This window comes from Diutina rugosa, assembly GCF_008704595.1.
Source record: "Diutina rugosa strain CBS 613 chromosome Unknown scaffold3_size541584, whole genome shotgun sequence".
In the NCBI taxonomy this organism is placed as follows: domain Eukaryota; kingdom Fungi; phylum Ascomycota; class Pichiomycetes; order Serinales; family Debaryomycetaceae; genus Diutina; species Diutina rugosa.
The window spans coordinates 174080-197683 of record NW_022995077.1 but is presented as its reverse complement, the minus strand read 5'-3'; the positions used below and the strand labels follow the sequence as shown (position 1 = coordinate 197683).

Genomic DNA, 23604 nt, shown 5'->3' with positions numbered 1-23604 from the left:
CTCCCGAGATGGGAGCTGATATAAACACTCGCGGAAATGTAAAGCGGTATATAAATAAAAAAGCAAGCGTTGCTCGAGCCGAAACCCCCGGTACGAGCCAGCACACGCAGCCCGGGCCCCTAAGACCACTATTTATCGCAAAGCGTGTTTGTGTAAGATTCCTGGCCAAAGGGTTTAGTCATCTCTCCCTGTTTGTCATCTTCCAAGTAATTGCCAAAGCCGAAGTGAAATTCGCACCGCATGGCATGTTGTCGTTCGTCGGCTTTATTGGTCAAATCCAGCAATCGGACGGAATTGGGGAGCGGTCCGTTTACTAAACAATCCCAAAACGAAGAGTCACAAGACCTCCGGATAGCCCTGGGCTACAGTAGGCACGCCGAAACCAAGAGGGTGACAGCAATCGACACCGGACCCTGAGAGCCGCCTTGTGGCTAACGGTGGCACGCTCTGCACGGTTATCGCCCGTGGCCTACTCTATGGTGTATTTTGGTAAATACTCTGGGGACCAAAATTCCATTGTGCCTGACACCCGCCCCCTCCGCTAAAGCGCGTTTCACTACCCCTTCCGCAAGCTATTGTCTAGCCGAAAAATGTCAATGGTAGAAGTGGCAAAAACAAAGCATTGTTCCACTTAGTAAAGGCTCTTTCTGGCGTATCCTTACTATGAAGGCATCGACCCGTCATCACTGATTACCTGCATACAGTCACACGACGGTGCGGCGTCGAAACGGTCGAGCCATCTCAAACCGCATCTAAGAAACTGAACCCCGGACGGTGCGTCGCTGACTCCGGCCGAGTTGTGGGTTTTTCTTTATAATGCATCTATACCATTTGACAGTGGAACCCACTCAGCAATGGCACGAGGTCGTCGTCGGTCATTTCCTTGATGACGGCACGCTGTCGCAACAGATCGTGGTTTCCAGAGGTTCGTCATTATTGGTGGTGGGGCTCGCTGGAGAGAATGATACTCCTCAGCGGCTTAACTACCTGCCGTTACTCGGAAGGATATGGCACATTGCTAAAATTCGCCCCGCAGGGCTGCTGGTTGATTTCCTAGTGGTGACTCTGGACCTGGGCCAATTGGTGATTTTAGAGCTACAAACGTCTGGTTGGGTACAACGGCTACGTCAACCATTCGAGAAAAATGGCTTTAACCGCACCAACGCTGGCGAATTCATGGTGGTGGACCCAGACGACCGGTGCGTGATGCTTGCCGGTCTTCAGAGTAACCGGATAATATACCCCGTGGCCTACCTGGCGCTGCGAGGAGTTACCGTCGAGGCTCCCGTCCAGTTGAAAGTCGATGTCTCTCTGGTAATTCTTACTATGGCGGCAATTGATACTCGTTTTGAGAACCCGATGTTTGTCACCGTGGAGGCCGATCCCGATGGCAAAGACTACCTTAAATGGTATACGTTTGACCAAGGGCTCAATATCATTCGTCTACTAGGACAACCAACAGCCTTAGACGAGAATAACGAATCATACCATTTGGTTCAGGCTCCCTTTGGTGGGGTCTACGTGGCTCAACCAGGTAAAATTGCATACTATTCAGGTCCTCTGGCCAAACTGGCGCCGATAATAGCCTCAATACCCCTGAACCTACCCATTGTGTGCCACGCAACTCAGACAAAGAAGAAACAGCAGTTCTTATTATTACAAGACACTACTGGTCACTTGTGGCGAGTATTGACCACCATCGACTCCGAACGTGAGTTTGTTGAGCAGGTTAACGTTGTGTACTACGAAACCATCGAGCCGTGTCTTCTGATTGGCATTTTGCGTGCGGGCTACCTTATTGCCAATCCCGTGGTCGGCGACGTCGTCATGTACTTAATTGAGCTGATGGGGGACGAATCGATGGATTCATGGACCCCTCGACAAGAACTTAAACATCTTGAGGTGAGTCTGAAGATATATAAGGGCTCACCCGTGATGGATGCGGCGCTATACAATCAGACTATGATTTTGAAGCTGCCTCAACTGACTAATAAAGTACGGAAAGGCACCCCAACACTGATCCTTGTATCACTGCCACTTCCATTTGTTCCCACATCAGTGTTTACCACCAAGAAAACGCGTAAAAGTGATCTGGACGAGTACCTTGTAATCACTCTGAGTACCGAGCTGAAGACGCTTGTACTCCTGATTGGCGAAGTGGTTGAAAATGTCAAAGATAGTCATTTCATTGAGACTCAGCCCACCGTATTGGTGGCTCAAGTGGGGGTTTCGTCGTTGATCCAGGTTTACCGTGACGGTATTAATCACATTAAGCTTGATGGCAAACAAACCATGTGGCATCCTCCTGCTGGGATTTCTGTTGTGGCCGCTGCTGCTAATAATTTTCAAGTAGTGGTGGCCCTTCTGGATGGTGCTCTTGTCTACTTTGAAATAGATGCTACTGACGATCAATTAGCCGAGTACGGCGAGCGACTTGAAGTTGACACCGGTGTCACCTCACTTGCCATGGACTTGACCAGAAGAGCTAATTACGTCGTCGTTGGTACCAAGGATAATGAAATCCAAGTGGTGCTGCTTCAAGAGAATCTGTGCCTCGAAGTACTTCTGATCCAAGCGCTTCTGGCTACGCCTCTGTCACTTAATCTTCGCGGGTCCCATTTGAGTATTGGTATGGAGCTGGGGGTGTTTGTCCTAAACCAAATTGACCCAATTACGGGTGATATCACTGGTACGAGAAAGAAGTTTATAGGTACTTCCCCCGTATCACTTTACTCTACGGGAACATTAGGTTCGCTCGTGATTCTGTCGGCGACCTGGCTTTTAACTGGCAAAGGCGATCTCTCGCCGCTCTTAAACCTCGATCTCGTCTGTGGCGCAGGTTTTATCCTGGAAGAAATAGGCGGCGAAGCCGTGGTGGGGATTAATCGTCGCGGTGAGCTTGTCATCTTCAATGTGGGTGAGGAGGAAGAGACGGGGTTAGTCACCCTAGGGCCATTAGTCCCTGAAACGGTCGACGTTGAGGGCAATGGTAAACGAGTACTCGAAGACGGTGACTCGTTCTACGTGGCTACTTCAAACGGAGTACAGGTAGTAACTGAGTCTAATGTGGAGACTATACCTGAGACTCCTGACTGCTCGCAAGCAACACTGATGGTAAGGGCCAAACTCAAGGGTAAGCAGTATCTTTTCATCGCCCTCCCCGGTCAAGTGGTTCTGATCCTTGTCGGGGAAGACTCTCAATATGAATACTTACACACTACCGACACGAAACTCCCGGGCTTTCAGACGCTTCTCGGGTTTCAAGGAAGACTTCTTTTAGGTCATGGACAAGAGATACGCTACTATGATGTTGGGCTTAAGCAGCTCTTATTCAAGGGGGCGACAATAATACCCCAAACTACCATTGTTTCCCTTCAAAATATGGAAGGTGATCGACTTGCCTTGGGCGACATTCGTCGATCAGTTCGCATATTCAACTTTGATACCTCTACCCAGCAATTTGTGGCGGTGGCTGACGATACCAGTGACCGTCACGTCACTACCGCGATTGTGCTCGACCACACCACCGTTGCTGGTGGCGACCGGTTCGGCAATGTGTGGATAAACGAGCTTGACGACGTGACCAGCAAGGCAGTGGATCTGCTGTGGCCGTTATGGATCAAAAGCCATCCCGAATACCTTCAAGGCGCTCCCGTCCGGTTGAAGCCCGTGGCTCAATATTACGTTGGTGATGCCATCGTCAAATTGTGCCGAGGACTGTTAATATACGGCGGTGGTCAGGAACTGTTGATTTATTTCGGCATCCTTGGCACCATTGGAGTGATGTTGCCTCTCCTCACCCTGCTGGAGCTTAAATTTTTCCAATCATTACTGACGGAGATGGCAGCATTGTATACTGAGTTCAACTCACAAAACTTGCTTGGTAAAGACGCCATCAAAAGTCGTGGCTATTATGGCCCTTCGTATAACGTCATCGATGGAGACTTATTGGAGCAATTCCACCAACAGGCAGATGACGTTAAACAAACGATCGCAACAAGGCTTAAACGACTGGTCGGGGAAATCGAACGCCGCTTACTTGAGATCCGTGATCGGGCACTCCCTTAGTTATTTAACAAAGCCTCGCCAAGATTTTAATGGGATGTAGGCGATGTATGTCTCCCCCTCACCAATAATAAACTTAAGATCGAGGATTAAATAATAATCACCAAATAAAGTTTTTACCGCAAATCCCCGACGGTCCATCGATCTGGTTGTCATGTGGTTTAAAGTTTTTGTATACCTTCAACCTCACTGCCTCATCCCCTCTTTCTCCGTCCACCTGTACTATGCACCAGCGATCTAGACCCGTGGCGGACGTTAGAATTTAATATTATGACCCCTCCTCATGGATGACAGGCGTGCGGCGTACCAGAAGGGGATTTACGTTCTAGTTATTTCTTTGGCGAAAATGAGAGAAAACGCCAATAAATATTTCCGACACATCACCGATACAACTTACCTGCAAAAGGGAGCCTTATCGCTGGGGGCTTGTTCTACACCACAAGTACGCGAGTACTGGCTCGCCCCGTAGACATAGTAGAGGCTTGGGTCGAGGCTTATTGCTCGTTTTGTGGAAATTATGATGGGGGCTTTTTTCTTGCCCCATATGGAGGTGCTGGTGATACAAATCGCTAAGCCAACTGGCACGCACCTTGTGCCACGTTCTGCTAATAATCATCTAGTGCGAGTGCGGCTGCGGGTGCGAAACTCTACCAAGACCACAAGACGCGTCCCATGCCAGTGTTATACTACGCGATTACCAGTACTCCCGACGCGTTCGCGGCAGTATGTGTCGACAGCGAAGGTAACCTATGCTATGCCAACATGGGTACTTCGGCTAGCGACGTTAAGACCATCATGGCGCGCGATCTTTCCGTGGTTCCCCAGTATCAACTCACGTCTCACTTGCCACCAGATAACCCAGCCATTGCCGAAACAATTAGCCAGTTCGAGCATGTCTTAGCCAACCCTGCTCTGCTGGCCACTGTCAAGGTGAAATACATTCTTGGCACCCCCTTCCAACGCCAGGTGTGGGATGAACTTCGCCAAATCGAAGCTGGCACCACGACTACCTACGCCGCACTCGCAAAGAAACTAAACACTCATCCGCGAGCATTGGGCAGCGCGGTGGGTGCCAACCGAATTGTCATTGTAGTTCCGTGCCACCGGGTGTTAGGGTCGCAAAAACACCTCACTGGGTTTCGTTACGGTGTCGGCAACAAGGAGTATCTTCTTCGCAAGGAGCTAGGCTCCTCGTATGATACAATTGTCACTGCTCACTAGGGTTGGCTCATTTTTTGTTTTCGCACCAAACGCGGCGCGCTCATAGTGACGAAATTCGCGTTCATTCCTACGTGTCACCATGCCCGACAAGTACTCTGTTATCCTCCCCACCTACAACGAGAGAAAGAACTTGCCCATCCTCGTGTACTTGCTTGCCAAGACGATGGACCAGCACAAGCTCGACTGGGAAGTGGTGATCGTTGACGACGCCTCCCCTGACGGCACCCAGGAAATCGCCAAGCAGCTTATCGACGTGTTTGGCAAGGAACACATCCAGTTGCGCCCTCGTGCCGGTAAGTTGGGCTTGGGTACCGCCTACGTGCACGGTTTGCAATACGTCACCGGGAACTTTGTCATCATCATGGACGCCGACTTCTCGCACCACCCCGAGGCCATCCCCCAATTCATTGCCAAGCAAAAGGAAGGCAACTACGATATCGTCACCGGTACCAGATACGCTGGTGATGGTGGTGTTTACGGCTGGGACTTCAAGCGGAAGTTGGTGTCGAACGGGGCCAACTTCTTGGCCTCAACGGTGTTGCGTCCTCACGTGCTGGACTTGACCGGTTCGTACCGTTTATACAAGAAGGAGGTTCTCCAAAAAATCATTGCCGCCACCGTGTCCAAGGGGTACGTGTTCCAAATGGAAATGATGGTGCGTGCTAGATCCATGGGCTTCACTATTGGTGAAGTTCCCATTGCTTTCGTCGACAGATTGTACGGTGAACTGAAATTGGGCGGTGACGAAATTGTTGGCTACTTGAAGGGTGTTTGGACTTTGTTCACCACTGTCTAGGCATTAATGAGACTCTTGAACGAAGAATATAGGTGTAATGAACATACGAAAATGTACTTGTCCGTCGCCTCAGTCTACCTACCAATCCGGTAGGCGAAAACCAAAAATACAACCAATCTATCGCTTGCAGCCACGGGAGGAGGCCAGCATATTTTCTTAGAAAAACTTCCAAGTGCAAAAAAGTAAAGTCTTCGGCACAGACAGGGTTCGAACCTGCGCTCCAAATGGAACTGGAACCTGCATCCAGCGTCTTAACCTCTCGACCACTGTACCTTGGATGAAAATTTTTCAATTAAAAAGAGGGTACTCATGTAGGTGTGGATTGAAACTAACTTTTTTTAGTTCCCCGAGTGTAAGTTAACGTTATGTGCAACAAACGTACAGTTGAGTATGGGGTTATCATAACTTCACTCAGAAATGACGAATGGATGCTATTGTGCAACTTTTGACGAGTTTCTTCAGTACATTCGTACGTTTTGTGGAATCTGCATCAATTTTTTTGCTCTCCTTCTGTACTCTCGCGTGTTTTGTAACGGAATTGAATGATTGGTGGCTGAGTCAGGTCCAGATCCAGTATGAGAATGTGCGGGCCCGAGGGCTTGAGACCTCTTTGTTTGAATTGACCTCAAAGCCAAGCCATCCATAACACAGCTTCAAAGAGTATCTGCCAAGATTTGATTTGATTAGCTCTACGTGTCCAAGTAGGTAAACGACAACAGGTTTTCTGGGCAACTATTATGTTGGTGGCCAACAGTACATGCCAATACCGGGCTATTAATAGGCCCTGTGTTCGTTTCGATGGCATGATAAGAACGTCCATTACACAATAGCGGTTTAACTTATCACATAATACCTGTCTACTTCTTTTCTTTTTCCCTCAACGATATTTGGAAAAACTCCATCAACACAAAGTCTCACAAAATCAATTTGAAAGATTGCAGGCTGTGGTGGTTTGCGCACACAAAATGTCTCAATGTAACATTAGTCGGACCGACCTCGGCACTAAAGCGGATACGGTAAGACTGCATATGGCTGGATGCAACAACCGGGCAAGCACACATCATTGTCATCGCAGACAGTGGATTTAAAAATATCGTCCCTCATGTTCTCTGCAAAAGAAGCAACTATAGAAGATGTCATTTATTATTAGGCCTAACATGTTTCTGGTCGAGAGAATGGCGTCTTTGTTTAATACATAATTCATAGTTCAAATGTGCTATAGCTACTGCGATAGTGTCTGCTAAATTCAAGTTGCGGTGCGTCGGTCAACTCCCTCTGTGACGCAGAAATGCTTATAACGCATGGCAAATGAATTAAGTCGTATCGGTGGAATATTTCGAGGAGACGCCGGCTCAAATATTCTTGTCTTGTACAGCTTAGCGTATTGTTTACAAACCAAATTTTCTTCCATTCCATTCACCATGTCGCCTTGAACCGGCAAGGCTTGCATGTTTCAATTGATACACTTCAACATTTGGGCGGCTATTTGTACGGGCTTCACTACCACCAGCCACGAGTCAATTACACTGGCTGCGATACCCATAAAGCATAAAAGCCATATTCTTGATGTTAGAATGAACCTTGTAATCATGACCACCGTCACGTAAAACGCTGCGAGCCCAATTTGAAGTGTTTCCAACGTGTACGTGATATCGATATTCGAATGACCGAAACGCATCAAAACCCAGTATATTCCGCCGATAATTGCCTTGTCCAACCGGGAAAGAATCCAAGGTCTGAGGTATATCATGTCGTAATTGTCAAACGCCCGTGTTTCGAGTCCATAATTCGATCCACCAAGGAGATTCTGGCAATCCTGAGGATGTGTGGCGCAGTAGGGCTTCAGCAAGAGGGCAATCCGAAAGTTTGATACTGCCCGTGGGTCGATGAAGTAGGTGAAGGCAAGGGCACCTAGGGCAACGTACAGAAGCCAATACGACAAGCCCATCGACCGACCGAATGTCATTCTTGTTGCCCACGGTATGAGAGTGGACCGATCAAAATGTGCCGCATGCGTGCATATAAGCGAATAAGGAGTTGATTTAGCTCGCGTCCCCGCTTTTCGGCCACCATTCCGCCATGCTGTTAACACGGTCTATTTGGTAGTTTCTCTATATGAACGTAGTCAATGCTTTCGTCTTCGTCTGTTGCGTTAAATTGATCCGAAGCTTACAAGCGTATGGAATAAAAATTCAAATTTCTTACAGGTATGGGCGAGCATTAACGTTTACCAACTTGAGCTAATCACTCGTCAACTTCCAAACGTCAAACAAACCTGATAATCAGATCAAATTGCCATTTACAGGATGATTGAAGTAGAAAAAGGAAAAGCTCTACCCGGGACTCGAACCCGGAGTCTTCCACTTTACTCATAGTAGGAGGCGGATGCCTTAACCGTTTGGCCAGCAGAGCCACATCATCCAAATATTCCACAAACTGACTACAAACACGTCTACTGTGGAATGCAATTGAATTTTTGGGTGCCACGCGGTTTCGCGAGGTTTTGGATCGGCAAAACTCATGAAATACGACTAAGGTTCACTCAGGGCCAAAAATCGAGTCAGTTTTTCAGTCTGGACTACGTCAATGGCTCGATTTGATGTCAACATGAAAAATTTTCACGATCGAGTCTTCGTGCACAATCATAATTTAACCTCCAAAAGACATCTAGGGGCTTATATATGCTCATTCGAAGACGTTTCGGCATTAGGTAGAAAAAAAGGTAGCATCATTTGGGGTATCAATATCGTTATGGCAATTTTTGACAAGGAATATTACCAACAGCAAGTGTCAGTCATCTCATCGGAATACAATGTTGACTTCAGCTCTGATTAGAGAAAAAGAACAGTATTCGACCAGTGGTGGCAGCCTCAGCGTGAATGATACGACGCGCTCTAGACCCCGGAGGATGACATTCCGCTCAGTGGTAGATAGTTGACAACCGTTGCGTTGATTCAATCTCCAACATTCCTAAGACGGTATAAGTCTTCTCGTTTGAACCCACAGAAAAGATCATATTTTTTTACCACCTCAAAATAGGGAGTTTCTTTTTCACCCTTTTAGGTCTATCAGATTGTTAGCAACCATCACTTGCATTAACAAAATCTGGTGCGGCTCCTGCAGAAGACAGGCCGGGTGCCCCCACAGACAGCGCTCATTACCTAGGCATTTTAAATGCAACACAGATTTGAGGAAAAAGCAATTCACAAACTTGCGTTTTGTTACTCAAACTTTATGCTCGCTTATTGCGCAAACGCAAATTTAAAGTTTAGTTACAAGCGTAGGCAGCTGTGCTTCGCCCGCAATATGGGGGTAATGACAGAAGGATCAAAAATCGACGAGTTGTGAAGATACAAGTGATGATACGAACGACTGGAAATAGCAAGCCCAATACCGAAATATTTGTCTCGGCTGGGCAGTTATGGAGCGGTGCAAATAAGATCCAGAAAATAACTGAAATTATTGTTCGTAAAGATGTCTTTCTGATCACTTTTGAAGTCCGATAACTCGAGATTGAGTGAAACATAAAACATACACACCACATTAATGGGTTGGGGTTTACTCATAATCTCCACATCATAAGCCTCCAATGTCGTTCAAAATTTTATAGGATGAATAACTCATGACAATTGGACTCATCCTGACGAGGAGAAGTCTCCCATCCACCATTTGTTTAGTTGGAAAGTTACCTGTGTCGACGTAGCAGATACTAATTTCTCGACCTCAAAACAATGAAGCTCGGCTTACCCCTGTAATATACGGAGTAGATGATGAATACAATCCTCAACGCCATTAGCGAAAATTCCAGACCGATAGTCAAACAAAATATCATGAACCACATAACCATATTCTAAGCAAGAACACACTTGTCTCTTCAAGGGCACATTCCGTTCTTGGCATAGCTGTACCATATAGCCGTTATTTTGACTACATCACTCAACCTGAGGGGAGTTCGTATGTTCGAGTAAAGCACAATATCGTTTTCGAGTAGCCCCGCATCTTTCTCGTGAGGTGGTCTTACTTTCGAGGATCGTACTTGGCGCATACTCTTCAAACGATTGGTAAATAATATTCGTGTCGATGGTACAAGAAAATGGAGGTCAAGATTGGATGGATAAATACCTCAACAAGCCCCTAGATAATTGTTTCAGTTTGGTGGTCGATTACTAGTTTTTGCGATGCTAAAGTGGTCTTATTTTCGATGATCGGCCACCTAAACTTCGCTCGCATGATCGAAGATCCATTTGAACATTGTGCGTAAGTCGACCGAAAATCTCGAAAGTAGACCAGCGAAATTGTCCCCCATAACGTTTAACCTCGACACCTGTCTTGACCATGATTTCAACTTGTTCGGCTGGAGGTGATGCTCAATATATCGTTCATCGAAGTAGGTGTCCATCGTTATAACCTGAAAGTGCCAATGGCGCGTACATCATGTAAGCCAGTAGAACTCCAGTGTTACTCATTGAGCCCACGGAAGTGAAGCCAGACCATGAAAATATTTCCACCTTAACGATAACATCTTTGGAATATCCGAGTGTGGACTAATTCTGAACGCTCATACGCCGCTGAGAGGAGAATACTCGTATACCCCATGCATCAACGTCGATGGTAACGCCTTACTCAGCTGAGACCGTGAGTACTTTTTCTGCCGAATTGGCTCATTTCAGATTTAAGAGTTATCGAACGAATTCATTCACTTTCAAGCGTCGGACCTCTCCTTTCAACGAGAGAAAAACACGTCACGATCAACACCATCACCCCGCCAGAATATGATCTCCCTCAGTGGTAAAAGTTGAATCAACGACGATAATGATCGCTTCCAACAATTGATGTCGAATCCATTATATTTGCGTGGGTCTTAGAAAAGAAACTTCGAGCTCAATACCCAATAAGCCTCGTTCGATACCCTCGATGAGACAATGCTAGCGATGGATCGTGGATCTTGTGGTTAACCTTCCTGAGCTTGTTAACAGAGGATTGATGGTTCCCGTTCCACGATATCCCACAAACGAAATCATGAGGAATCGAATACCATAATCCATCCGAAAACTCAAGGAAAACCACCAGTGAGTGCTTGGTTTGAGTGTCGGGCAACTGGATCAACTATCTGTTCGTATTGGCCACAGCTTTGATTTGATAGGATCATGTTAGCGAGACCGATGGTAAAATCAACGATGAAGGGCACTGGAACGGTCAAAAACCGCTGTAACGACGACCTAACTGGGAAAAGAGACCATCGACAATAAAACCAAATGGGTGTCAAAGTTTTTTATCGGAGAAGAGCAGAGTTTTTATCGCTGGTCTGTGCCCCTATGCCAGTTGAAATTTGATCGTTTCAGGTTCCCCTGGGTCCAGGGGGACATGATCTGTTGACGTTTATCGGCGAAAAAAAGCCTAGTGGCGGGTGCCGGCTCCAGTTCCCCGCTATCATTGTTGCTACTCCTAAAGATCGTGGTTTTTGCCGGGTCTACGGAGAAAATCGTACTTGGGCCCTTCTGTTGAGGGGACGAAGAATAAACTCGCGCGCCCGCCTCAACTAGGGTTAAGGCGGCTTGCGGCAGGGTAAACGGAGGGGCCACTCATGTAGAGATCGTCGATTCTCCCCCAAGCATGTGACGACGAGTGCCGTAGGTGAAGATACGCGTTATTGTCCTCATACCCTTGCTCGCGGGGGGGTACGAAGTTGAGGCAGCGCCAATAGGCCATTGTTCGGTGGCCACGCACACGTGTCGGCTACACTTGCCCCGCGTCTCGGCGCCTGCCTTATTGTTCGAAGAAAGAGATTACACCAACAATAGGTGACACCAGCCATGCCTTGTCACTCGTTGACGGTGACAGGCCAGCGGCGACGGTGCGGGGCCCTTAAAAAAATTTGCCTAACGATCAACCCCCAAAGATTTCTTTTTCAGAATAAATATCGTTCGCTGCATCGCAGACGAAACACCCCTCAATCGAATTAGGGATTAAGATTCGCCTAAGAGTTTGTGGCCAACGTATTGTCGATCTCCTGTCAGACAGGCCCACAGGGGTTGATCTTACTAGAGGATGATTTGGGAATTTGGTCTTTAGGGAAGTAACGGGAAGCGGGTGTTTGGTGAGCGATTTGAGTTTCAGGTGCCAGGCATTTCGGCAATTTTTACCAGCGTCTACAGCAGCGGAGACGCCACGTAGCGGTGGTTTCCCCACCCACAGATCATTCGCTGAGATCCCCAAGTGAGACAATAGCAATTTTTACCACAGAGTGCTTGGTTAGAGCTTTTTTGAGGTAATGGCTTCAAAGCCAGTTTCCTCCGACTATCACGAGAGGCGATGCCAGCAGTGGTGAAAGACGTTAATAATAGGAGATATCTAGGAACTGCTTGGCTACACGTTGGCTCATTACTCGTTATTATTAAAATATGGTCCCCACAGATTTTATTATGATTAGACTGTCGAGGCGCCTTTAGCCGTATAGCTGGTCGGCCTCGTGGGGAGGAATCTCGGTGTAGTAGCTCTGCAACGCCCGCTTCAAAGCCGGCACCAACTTGTCCCACCGCAAGATTCTCACTTCTTTATCGAACCCGCGGGGCTTACGGATCTCGTAGCCCATGATGCGCTTGGCGAGTTCGACGCGGAAGTCGAGATTGGTATGGTTGCCTTGGTGGGCCAGCGCCAGCGGCTCGTTCATCCTCAGGCTGATGGGCCGCTTCAGCCAGAAGGGGACCAAGTTCAGGCGCACCCGCCCGCGCTCGCGGCGGCGCTCGGCGCTGTCCTTGGCCTGGGTGCCGATCAAGAGCTCGACGATCTCAATCACTTCCACCAGGGTGATGTAGTACTGGTAGGCGCGGTCGCCCTCGATTTTGATGTGGGGGTCTTCGTCGTCACTCAGCTCGGGGTCGTCCGACGAGCGCACGCTGCACTCGAGACACAGCACTTCGACGACGTCTACTCCTGGCTCAGGCAGCGCGAGCGTCACTGGGTGGTCGTTGGCGGCGCCGACGATGGAGAAGTTGGCGATGAGCTTGTTTCCTTGTTGGATGCGCTCGATTCTGATGATGCGGCGGTGGTCAAGCTTCTCTTCTTCCAGCCACTGCGGGTAGCACAACTCTTGGGGCAGGGCGCCGTTGATTTGCAAGTCGACAAGCACATACAGCATGTCGGGGTGGCCCGGCGCCACTTTCGGTGGTCGGGTCAGCGAGCCGCCGGCCAGCATGCCTCTGATGACTCGGTAGCGACGGGGGCCGCCGGGAGTGTGGACGATGGCCAGCGCTGTGGTGCGGCTGGGCGCTGCTTGTGGCGGCACCGCTGCGGGCGCTTGGGGTGGCGCCTGTGGGGGCACCTGTTGCGGCGCTTGAGGCGCCATCGGCGGCTGGTGGTGGTGGGGGTTGATGGTGGCCACAGGCCCCATGACGGGGTCGAACGTGAAGTGGTCGTAGGAGTCGACGGCTTCTTGCTTGTTTGGGGTCGGGAGCGGCGTCGTCTGGTCACCACTATAGAACTGGGACAGCATCAGCGGCAGCACGAACCCCAGCGGCGCCATTAGCGAGTGGGGTGGCGCCGGTGGCGCCGGCGGCATCAGATGCAGTAGCGGTGGTTGGCTCCACTCTGACGGAGGGTAGGCGCCGCCGTAGTAGGCCTGAGGCACCTGGGGCGCCAGAAACAGCTGGTACTCGGGCATGTAGTAAGGGTCGACCGCCGCCGGGGCAGCCACGGGCGGCGCCAGCGCCGCGCCGTCCTCGTGGGGGTAAGTGGGGATCAGCGAGTACAGCAGGTAGCTGTCTTCATTAAGGGGTGGTCTGGGGGGTATGGGTCCCAGAGGCACCAGCTGGGGCGCCGGGGGCGCCTGTACGAGCAGCGGCGCCAGCGCCAGCGCCGGCACCAGCGCCCCCCGCAAGTCGTCGACGCTGGCGCCGCCGGCGACAAACAGCGTCGCCCCGGCGCCGGGGACCAGATACAGCGGGTACAGCAGCAGCGGGGGGTCAAACACGGGCTCGGGCTCCTGGGGAGGCATCATATACGGGAAGTAGCCATGGTTGGCGGCGGGGGCCAGCTGAGGGGTCACCTGGGTCGGGTTCTGGGGATAGGGCTCGGGGTGGTGGGTAGGGTCATCTAAGGGTGGGATATCATCAAACATGTCTATGACCGGGTGAGTTATCAGGAACATGCCTTGCTCGAGTCAAAAACGACGATGGGGCGTCGACGGTTTGATTAAATACCGCCGTCCCCGATGGTAATATATTATTTGAGGTGGGCGCGTTACGATATTTTTTACCCGCACGGTTTCGGTGGCTTACCTGTCGACGACAACAAAATAACGCTGGATAATCTGGTTTGGGAAGCACATATGCGGAGATAGCCAGGGCGCGTGACGGAAAGCACTGCGTGGGTGCAGGCTTCCCTTCCCCCCACCCCAGGTGCGGTCGCGATGACGAAAGGAAGATTTATCCGTTGGCAACGATGCCAGAGATTAAGTGGCGCTATCAACGGTCACTAACGAGGTTGTTTCGGCAAATCATCGTGGATAGAGTAGTACTGCAGGCAAGTAAAGTTATCACACGTAGCAGGCGATCGGGTACACCTTCACGGGGGCGGTGACGGTGGACGAGGTGGGTGTCATCGTCTTTCTGCTGAGAGGAAAAGCCTTACCCCTACCGGCTATAGCCGAAAGCGGGGGGTCGTGTCGTGCCCAGATGCTTGTATCCTATGGGTGTACGTGCGAGTGCTGCGTAACCAGCGAGTACGAAACCTTGCGCGACAAATCAGAGACAAAAGAAGCCTGTCCAAGGGGTCGGCGTGACGACGGCCAAATCAGCTAAGCCAGCGGTCGCCATTGGCCAATTGGCACGAGCGGCATTACCGTTTTGTGGCTCAGTGATCAATTGACATCATGGAGCAGCAGCCATAGCCGGATCATCATTTGCCGTGTCGTCGTCTATGTCCACACAGCCCTCATCGGTGACTCTCACACTCACAAAAAGTTTTAGCCGCTACGCAGAATCAGCCATGCAAGTGAAGGATTTGACCACGGTCCATGATCTCAGCCACATACCCAGAGGTAGGCCTCGTGGCCGGACCACAAAGCTCATTATCGATGATGACGCCGATATGAGACATTCCAGGAACAATTCCAGGTGAACGTATACCCCCTGGTGGAGAACATGGTCCCACTGCAGCCCTGTGGAGAGGGAGCCGCGGTGGGTTTCGGGGCAAAATACCCCGCAACCTCTGCTGGACGAAGTCGGCAAAGCTTTCCTGCAGATTCTCTGCATGCAACAGAAGCAACGGCCTATTGTAACGTGGGGGCTGACGAGGTTCGGTTGCATACGCTATATCGTCATTGCGCGTTGTTTGCGTCTTCTCTCCGCCCAATCGGGGGGGCGCACGGCACCGCCAGGCGTACCACTATGTCTGCGAGTGTCTGAGCCTACAGAAGGCTGAGGCCCGAATGATCAGCGCGAGCGAACCCATTACCTGCGCCGAACGCTGTAGCCGGCGTTACCACAAAACCCGCAACGCCGTGGCATGGCTCTGTCCCTCAGCCACGGGGGTCACGACATTCGCTGACAACCGCCAAACAACTGTCGGGCAACACTCGATCGTGGCTAAGCGTCACCCTAACGACGAATCAGGCATAACCTCATCGCAAACGTTTTTTTATTCGTCAGAGTGTGCCCTGGCACCGAGCGAGGATCGGGGATCGCATGAGAGAAGTTTTTTGTTCGCAGAATACGGGTGTTTAGGTTGGTTACCAGTTGCGGAATTATCCGAAGATATTGGGGCGCTAGGCAAGAGGAAGGAGAGACAAACCGTCACCGAGTCACATGCGCTCACAGCGCCGATCACAGGCGGACGACAGGTTTATTCCGAAGAGGTAGTGTACGGGAGAATTATTATCAGAGAGAGTGCGTGATAACTCCGATGCACCAGCTAGGAGGCCAATTTGGCAGGATTTTCCACGGTCAGTAAGTTTGACGAGGCGATACCTGTCTTGGGTTAAGCCCTGTTCGTAAATGCACCCCCACTTATGCCCCCCGTTAAGATCACCGGGCGACAACGTAACACATTCTCACAGCATTCTCGTCGGCGGGGGTAGCATGCAAACGTGAGTAAGTTGAGCACGGCTGGAGGGGACATTACCCCGAACGCACCACCTTCCATGCACTGGGACCCCCCCAACTTCTTGGCGTTGCTTTTTTATTCCTTCTCTGGGGCTCGTAAAAGTAGGGTGGTGCCTTGCCCAGATACTGGTGGTTAACCGACGTCACCCTCGCAAATCGAGGGCTTAAACCGCGACTAAGCAAACCGATGACGCTGGGGCAGTGTTGGCAGCTGCAGCGAGGGCAGGTGCACCCGACCCATCGGGAAAATGTCTCGCACTCGAACCGTCCGCAACGTGTTCGCAAAAGTCTAATTGCGGCATCGATGCCGCAGATATTTTTTCTTCCTCACAGCAGGCGGTGATCGTTGCCCAATCGAGGGTTGCGTGTGTCGGGAAGGCTTGCCGGGTGTGGACACGACAGCCACCTATGCCTCTGTCTCCGATTATCTCCCGCAGGCTATTGTCTACCACAGGAGCGACGTCGGCGACACTACCGCCCTAGGAAACCTATCCCGCGTTGTTTGTCAACGAGGGCCGCTTTGTAAACGTCAATCATTTACGTAGTAAACAGGGAATATGCGGGGCCAAGATACAAAAATTAGTGGTGCCAAAAAAGAAAAGCGGACCATCCCAGCGGCTACGGCATTTGGTTATCACCCCAGAATTCGCCAATACCAAGCCAGTTACGCAGCAATAGGCGATTCGCCAGCGCCAGGTCACGTATCGGGCCAATATCTCTGGTTGTAGCTCGAGGTCATTACTTTGGCAGTTGTCTCAGCCTCCATGTCGCGGGTGGCCGCTTTTCCAACCACTGCGGCCAATGGGGAAGATCTACGATGCACGTTCGTAATGTTCGGCACCGCAGCGCCATCGGATGGATATTTTATGAGGTCATACCGCTTGGGGGGGAAGGTGGTGCTGCGGGCGGTGCTGGCACAGCGCATAGAGGTAGAGGCAGGGGGCAGCCCACTGGGCGCAGTAAGAGAACGTTGTGACCTCAGGCTATGAGTGGTCCACAGCCCCTTGGCTGTGTCCACCGTGAGGAATGTGTGATGGTGGTGAGGTAACAACACAGGCTGACGGCGAGCCGGCTTGGCATACTCCTAACAAGCCCCCGACACTGCTGAATAAGCCCCCGGCAGCTCGTTTAAGGGTATGCTCCCGCCAGTCCGCGGTCGCGTTGCCGGGGGGGAGGTCATGTTTCTTTGCTTGGGCGTGGGGGCAGTATCTGTCTGTCTGCAGGATTGCCCCGACAATTATTGGATGGCTTACACGCTCCCCATACACCGCGCAGCGTCACGTGCAGGCTTCGTTACCACTAGCGCGTGGCCATAGGGTAAAATCCCCTTAGTCGTGGTCGCTGTTTAGTCGCACACGGTAAAAACAGTGTTTAGTGCCAGCGTCGATCAACTAGCCCCTGTACGAGATGTCAAAAAGACTGTTTCCCGTAAACCTGGAACGCAACCGTCGTATCATGATACATAAGGGAATGTGGTCAAGTGCTAGTAGAATGGGTGTACCAATGGTTTGGTAACAGTGGGTCCAACACCATGGACGCCACTGAGGACTGGGATTCATTAACAAATGATCATCGTTTGTAGTTGCACTCGAGTAAACTTCGCGTATGTCCTGGCTTTTGTAGTATATTGATGGTGGCGATCGAGGCGATGCCCTCAGGCTCTAGACCTCGAATGGGCCCTCAGGCGTTGCGCATCAGCCTCAATCGCCCCGAGAACCAGGGTCTAGACACCGGGCGCGGTCACCAAAACGCGGAGAAAATCTTGGACACTAGAGACAAGCCGCAGTGGAAGCGAATACCAACACAATTGAACTCTCGGTGATAGCATCATAAATTCCGTAACGAACCTTTTTGAGGAAGTCTCTCGGCTTCGAAACCTTTTCGAGATTTTAAACTTAGACATTCTCGAATGATAATCAAAGGGCATTTTGTGGCCGTTTAGCCACAGCTGGTAGAACCCTCACATCAGCTGAAGTAGTGATGATTAGTAGGCAAATAGCTCCAGTATATAAGAATATCAAGTTCACGTTTCAGGATGTGGGGCAACTATATACCATCTCCCCCCCCCTCGGGATTCCACCGAGATGAAATCGTCCGCATTTCAACGAGGCTTTAGTGTTTCATTTCGCAACCAAAAAAAGCCCCGCCATGACGTCACCCCGCGTACACCAGATAACCTCTAGTGGACGCCACAGTTGGATCAAGAGGTGATACTATGGGTTATATGTAGTGTCTACGACCAAGACAATTGATACAAATTGATTTGATCACTACCCTAGCCTCAATTAGACCAGCTAATCCCTGTTTTCTTGTAATTCTGTTACGTTGCTGGCACGGATTTATTTTCGTTGCTAACCCCCCAAACTTTCTTCGAGGATACAATTAATGTGATTAAGTACAGTGGCATTAAAACAGTTATATTGTCGCGTGTGTATTTAAAGATGTCGAGGGATGGCAAAGAGAATTATCTATCTAGTTGGTGAGGCGCTTCTGGTCGTATTGCGGGTAGTACTTGTCGAACCAGTGCTTGTTGGCAAAGTAGGTCCCCGTGATCACGGCGAGGTGAGTGCCCAACACCAACGGGTTGTCCAAGTTGATTCTGTGTCGGTCACGGTAGCCGATGTAGAGCGCCGACAACTCCAAGGCGCCCACCACCGTTTGCACCACCACCACCGGGTTCTGCAATTCGACCCAGGCGCGCTGCAACAACAGCTCGATGCGCGCCACAAGCGCCGACCCGGCGCCGTTGAGGTACTGGGCGTCGAACCGCTTGAGCAGCTTGTGGATCTCGTTGGCGGCTTCCTGGGCCTTGGCGGAGTACTCGCGTTCAAACTGGTCGAATTCCTTTTTGAACTCGTCAAAAGCTTCGCCACCTTGCTTCTTGAGCTCTTCGTACTTCGCCTTCATCTCGTTGTAGGTCTCTTCCAGCTTCTTGGCGGCGGTGTCGAGCGCTTCCTGGCCCTGCTTCTTCGCCTGGTTGAGCGCCTGCTTCCCTTGCTTCTTGGTGGCTTCGGCGCCCTTCTTGACGTCCTGGGCGAGGTCCTGGGCGTCCTTCTTCGTCTCGTGCTTCAACTCCTCAAAATCTTCCTCGGGCACCACTTCGACGGAGCCTTGCGGGGTGGCGGTCAGCTTCACTTCGGCGGGTTGCGGGAGCTTGTCCGCTTGATTGACGGGTCCTCCAGAGGCAGCGGCTTTGGCGTAAGACATTGTTTCTCTTCGTCGGGGAAAGGAAAGGGAATGACTATGGGGCGCGCCTCCTGGTTTATATAGCGCAGGGGGCTAGCGCTACATGGGGTTGCCGCGTGCAGCGAGCTACCGGGAGAAAGTGGCGTTAGCGGGAGCAATAGAGTGTCTATGGCCGCATTGGCCGCTTCGCTAGGCTCTCCGGGGCCATTTACATGGGTAGAGGCCTTCAATTGACCGGCTACGCCCTCAATAATGGCGGTTCTGGGGGTACCCCTCGACGGGGTTCTTCGGCGCCGAGCGCTCGCCTAGCGACATGATTGCTATGCGCAAGTTGCTCGAAACGCTAAGGTTGCGGAGGCGAATTCGGGGGCATCATCGGCAGCAATTGAGACCCGCCACCCCCACCAATCACAAAAGAAACAATCACGCTACACCGCCAGTAACCTCAGTAGAGCGCGCTCTCACGGAATGCCACCGGTGGACCCTCCGTTCCGTGACTACCGCTAAAGTATAGAGTCGACGCGTGGAAGCTCAACGCGCCCTTCGATCGAACTACCGCCACTGGAGAGAGAGAAGTCGTTACGCCCTAGTAATTAAGCGCCGATTGTCTACCTGGGAGAAAACCGTTGAAACTACAGACATTTCCTTTACGGTTGTCGTGTTGATCTGTACGGGGTTTGCGGTGTTAACCGTCGCGATTGTGACTGGTGGCGACCTAGAGTCGATTAGCGTCTGATGACGTCACTTGCTAGGCAGGCGACGACAGTGATCACATATCTTCATAGGGATATGAGACATTAGGTCTCCAACCCTAATCGATCGCACTCGCATCACGTGATCTGAAATCATCGAGGGAGACGGGTGTCTGCCCCAGTGCGGTGGGCCTGTGCGCAGGCGCGCTGGCGCCGAAAATTTTCCACCTACCCTAGCACCAAACCATTATCGATCGAAAACCACCCCCCCGGCTTTCCACGTAACATTCCGATAATTAACAATGTCTGAAGCTCCCAGAAGAAACTTTGGCGGTAGAGGTGGCCGCAGAGGTGGCCGCAAGGGCGGTCGCAGAGAAGAAGAAAAGGGTTGGACCCCCGTGACCAAGCTCGGTCGTTTGGTAAAGGCCGGCAAGATCACCTCGATGGAAGAGATCTTCTTGCACTCGTTGCCCGTCAAGGAATACCAAATCGTCGACTTGTTGTTGCCCGACCTTAAGGACGAAGTCATGAAGATCAGATCGGTGCAAAAGCAAACCAGAGCCGGTCAAAGAACCAGAATGAAGGCTGTCGTCGTCATCGGTGACTCCAACGGTCACATTGGTTTGGGTATCAAGACCGCCAAGGAAGTCGCTTCCGCCATCAAGGCCGCCATCATCATCGCCAAGTTGTCGATCATCCCCATCAGAAGAGGTTACTGGGGTTCGAACTTGGGTGCCCCTCACTCGTTGCCCTGTAAGGTCACCGGTAAGTGTGGTTCGGTTCAAGTTAGATTGATCCCCGCCCCCAGAGGTAAGGGTATCGTCGCCTCGCCCGCCGTCAAGAAGTTGATGCAATTGGCCGGTGTCGAAGATGTGTACACCACCTCGTCGGGTTCGACCAGAACCACCGAAAACACCTTGAAGGCCGCCTTCATTGCCATCGGTAACACCTACGCTTTCTTGACCCCCAACTTGTGGACCGAATCGCAATTGGTTGCCTGCCCCTTGGAAACCTACGCCGAAGAAGCCGCCGGCTCCAAGAGAAGATACTAAGTGTATACTTAAATGTATTATAGTATTTTAACTAAACTAATTGATTAATTCACTATGTAAGCACTGAAACATAACTAACTTCACCAACGACACTGTGGAGGTTTAACGTTTCAAGGTCTATTTCACTCGAGTTCAATCTCCCATGAAAATTATCTCTATTACTCTATACAGTGTCGTCAGTCATTAAAATTCGTTAGGGTGACGAGTCTTTACTAGGTCTCTGTCTCTATGCTCTTCAATTTTGTTTTTTGTTTTTTTTTTTTTGTTTGAATTCTTTTCTTTTTTTATTTGCTTAATTTAAACTCTCTTTAACTCATCCCCTCCTCGCCTGGAGGTAATACTTCTTTTTCCCATATTATATCACATCATAAAAAAGCATTCGTAAAAAGAACGTCATTAACTTGACCCTGGCTTGAAGTGATTTATTGAGTCACTTGTTCCATCACTTGGTCTTCAGGGACGGCAAACTGTTGTTGGTCGCGAGTCCACGTCATCGGACCATGACTGGCCCGCCCTTCAGGGTGTTGGTAAAAGCACTTGGGGTTCTTGCAGTTAGCGCCAAACCGGCACGGTTCAGCCACGGGGTGCATGAAGACACAGTTGACGTTACGGCATTCGGCACCATACTTGCACGCCACCAACAGCTGCGCGTGACGACGAGCACACTTGGGGTTGGTGCACATCTTACCAAACTTGCACTGCTGAAGCAGGATTTCTTCGGCCACCTGGGCCGCCAGCTTGGCCGTGGGAGGCGGGGGGTGAGCCATCACACATTGGGCGTTCATACACTGTTTGCCGTCAGGACACCAGTCGAGAGTGGCGACAAACGCATTGGGGTTGGCCGGAGTAGGGTGGACAAAGGGGCACAGGTCCTTAGCGCACTTGGCGCCAAACTTACACTTAGCCGCTTGCAATTGCAATTGCAACTTCTTCTTCTCCACCCATTCTTTCTTCTTCTTTTCGTTAGCGGCAATGAGCTCATCGTCTTCACCCGGGTGCAAGTATCTGCAAGTACCGGGAGGATTAGGGCACTTAGGGTGAGCGTAACAGAGGCGAGTAGGGTGAGCCAACGAGCACTCAAAGTCCTTTTTGGGACAGTTGGGGAAGTCAGGACACCGGCCCCGCGTCTTCTGCGTGATGTGCACCTGGTTGTCGGACAATTCCATCGCCTTTTCAACCTTCGCCGCCAACTGCTTTTGCGGCCCGCGTTGTTGCAGTTTGCTGTTAAAGTCACGAGGGTTCAGCTGCTTCTTGCCAATGCCACCGGCACCGGCTTTACGACCCACTCCTTTGAGCGATGCTTTAGGCCCTTCAGGCACTTTAACCCGCGGCCTAGCCGAGGCAAGGTTAAGCCCAGTAGATGACAGAGCGATTTGATCAGCAAATGCCAGCTGCGGTTGCGACGGAGGCATGGCCACTGAAGGTACAGGGAACGTCGCTTGAGGCTGCGATGTCGATTGCAAAGGAGGCAACTCCGGTTGGGGCTGAGCCGCCGCTACCGGCGCCTGTTGCGGCGGTTGCGGCATTTGTTGCTGTTGCTGGACCCGCTCAATGATATTCTGAGCTTCTTGATAGATGATGGCGACAAATTGCTCGTCAATTTTCATTTCCGACGAGAGTTCGTTGATCTCCTTGACGACATCGGCGTTGGACTTTCCCGTGGCCATCAACATGACGATGTAGTCGGCGTAGTCCTTAGCATCCTCGCCGAGGTTGTAGCGCCGCTGGATTTCGAGGGTAAGGTTGTGCTTGAGCTCTTGGCCCACGATATCGTCGGGAGAAAACATGGTGGCTAGGGTGATGGGCCTTTGACGAGATTGTCACCATTTTTTAGCGCGACACCCGCACCTTTCTTTCTGGCTGTGTGCAGGATCGAATGACACACGAGGCTGAACAATCTAGAAAGATCCGTGACTAAGATTTACGTGCATGGTGACAGCCCGTTGGTGATTTTAAAAATGGTGTCATTAATAGTAGTGCTCTGCTTCGTTTGTAAGCAATTATCTATTTCATCAACGTTTGCCCAAAGTGTAAGGTGCATTTGGGGTCACTTCGCGCCAATCGATAAATGAGCGTACCGAATGTATGTTTGAACGAGCGAAGTGACGATAGTAAAGTCTGGAAATCGTCTGTCGAAACTCTATCGAAACTCTATCGTGGCTACTCTTTGGATGAAACTAATCAGCATTTGTTGTGCTTCTGCATTGGGATTTCTCTTTGGTTGTCATCACTTGCATCAGCATTGAAGTTGTTGATTTGCAGCAGTAACCGACCGACACATGGAATTAATGATGCAGCCGTTTCTGCTTTTCGTTGTCAGTAGAATTTTCATTCATTAGTGTTTCAGTCCACTCTCTTGCTGAGAATACAAATCCTTACTGACATCGATAAATCCTTGATTTTGCAATTTTGATGGGAAAAAGTAAAGATTTTTAGATCTAAACAATATGTCTACAAGTTCGAGTCCAAACAATTATTTATATTCAAATGCA

General features: G+C 50.6%; 8 protein-coding genes across 8 annotated transcripts; 4 read left to right on the top strand and 4 right to left on the bottom strand. All coding sequences in view use genetic code 12, as the record gives it.

The window, feature by feature from the left end:
• Positions 1 to 816: 816 nt before the first annotated feature.
• On the top strand, positions 817 to 4068 carry DIURU_000732 (U2 snRNP complex subunit; the record flags this gene model as incomplete). Its single annotated transcript, XM_034159013.1, has 1 exon — positions 817 to 4068. The coding sequence occupies one exon, from the start codon at positions 817 to 819 to the stop codon at positions 4066 to 4068; it is 3252 nt and encodes a 1083-aa protein (XP_034014399.1).
• Positions 4069 to 4737: 669 nt separating this feature from the next.
• DIURU_000731 (methylated-DNA--protein-cysteine methyltransferase) lies at positions 4738 to 5286 on the top strand (the record flags this gene model as incomplete). Its single annotated transcript, XM_034159012.1, has 1 exon — positions 4738 to 5286. One exon carries the CDS (start codon positions 4738 to 4740, stop codon positions 5284 to 5286), a length of 549 nt encoding a protein of 182 aa, XP_034014398.1.
• Positions 5287 to 5365: 79 nt separating this feature from the next.
• Positions 5366 to 6082, top strand: DPM1 (dolichyl-phosphate beta-D-mannosyltransferase; the record flags this gene model as incomplete). Its single annotated transcript, XM_034159011.1, has 1 exon — positions 5366 to 6082. One exon carries the CDS (start codon positions 5366 to 5368, stop codon positions 6080 to 6082), a length of 717 nt encoding a protein of 238 aa, XP_034014397.1.
• A 1453-nt stretch (positions 6083 to 7535) lies between these two features.
• Positions 7536 to 8048, bottom strand: DIURU_000729 (uncharacterized protein; the record flags this gene model as incomplete). The annotated part of the gene is made up of 1 exon (XM_034159009.1): positions 7536 to 8048. The coding sequence occupies one exon, from the start codon at positions 8046 to 8048 to the stop codon at positions 7536 to 7538; it is 513 nt and encodes a 170-aa protein (XP_034014396.1).
• Positions 8049 to 12527: 4479 nt separating this feature from the next.
• On the bottom strand, positions 12528 to 14198 carry DIURU_000728 (uncharacterized protein; the record flags this gene model as incomplete). The annotated part of the gene is made up of 1 exon (XM_034159008.1): positions 12528 to 14198. One exon carries the CDS (start codon positions 14196 to 14198, stop codon positions 12528 to 12530), a length of 1671 nt encoding a protein of 556 aa, XP_034014395.1.
• A 4456-nt stretch (positions 14199 to 18654) lies between these two features.
• DIURU_000727 (uncharacterized protein) lies at positions 18655 to 19389 on the bottom strand (the record flags this gene model as incomplete). Its single annotated transcript, XM_034159007.1, has 1 exon — positions 18655 to 19389. One exon carries the CDS (start codon positions 19387 to 19389, stop codon positions 18655 to 18657), a length of 735 nt encoding a protein of 244 aa, XP_034014394.1.
• Positions 19390 to 20362: 973 nt separating this feature from the next.
• Positions 20363 to 21112, top strand: RPS21 (40S ribosomal protein uS5; the record flags this gene model as incomplete). Its single annotated transcript, XM_034159006.1, has 1 exon — positions 20363 to 21112. One exon carries the CDS (start codon positions 20363 to 20365, stop codon positions 21110 to 21112), a length of 750 nt encoding a protein of 249 aa, XP_034014393.1.
• Positions 21113 to 21534: 422 nt separating this feature from the next.
• Positions 21535 to 22899, bottom strand: DIURU_000725 (mRNA-binding protein; the record flags this gene model as incomplete). Its single annotated transcript, XM_034159005.1, has 1 exon — positions 21535 to 22899. The coding sequence occupies one exon, from the start codon at positions 22897 to 22899 to the stop codon at positions 21535 to 21537; it is 1365 nt and encodes a 454-aa protein (XP_034014392.1).
• Positions 22900 to 23604: the final 705 nt, after the last annotated feature.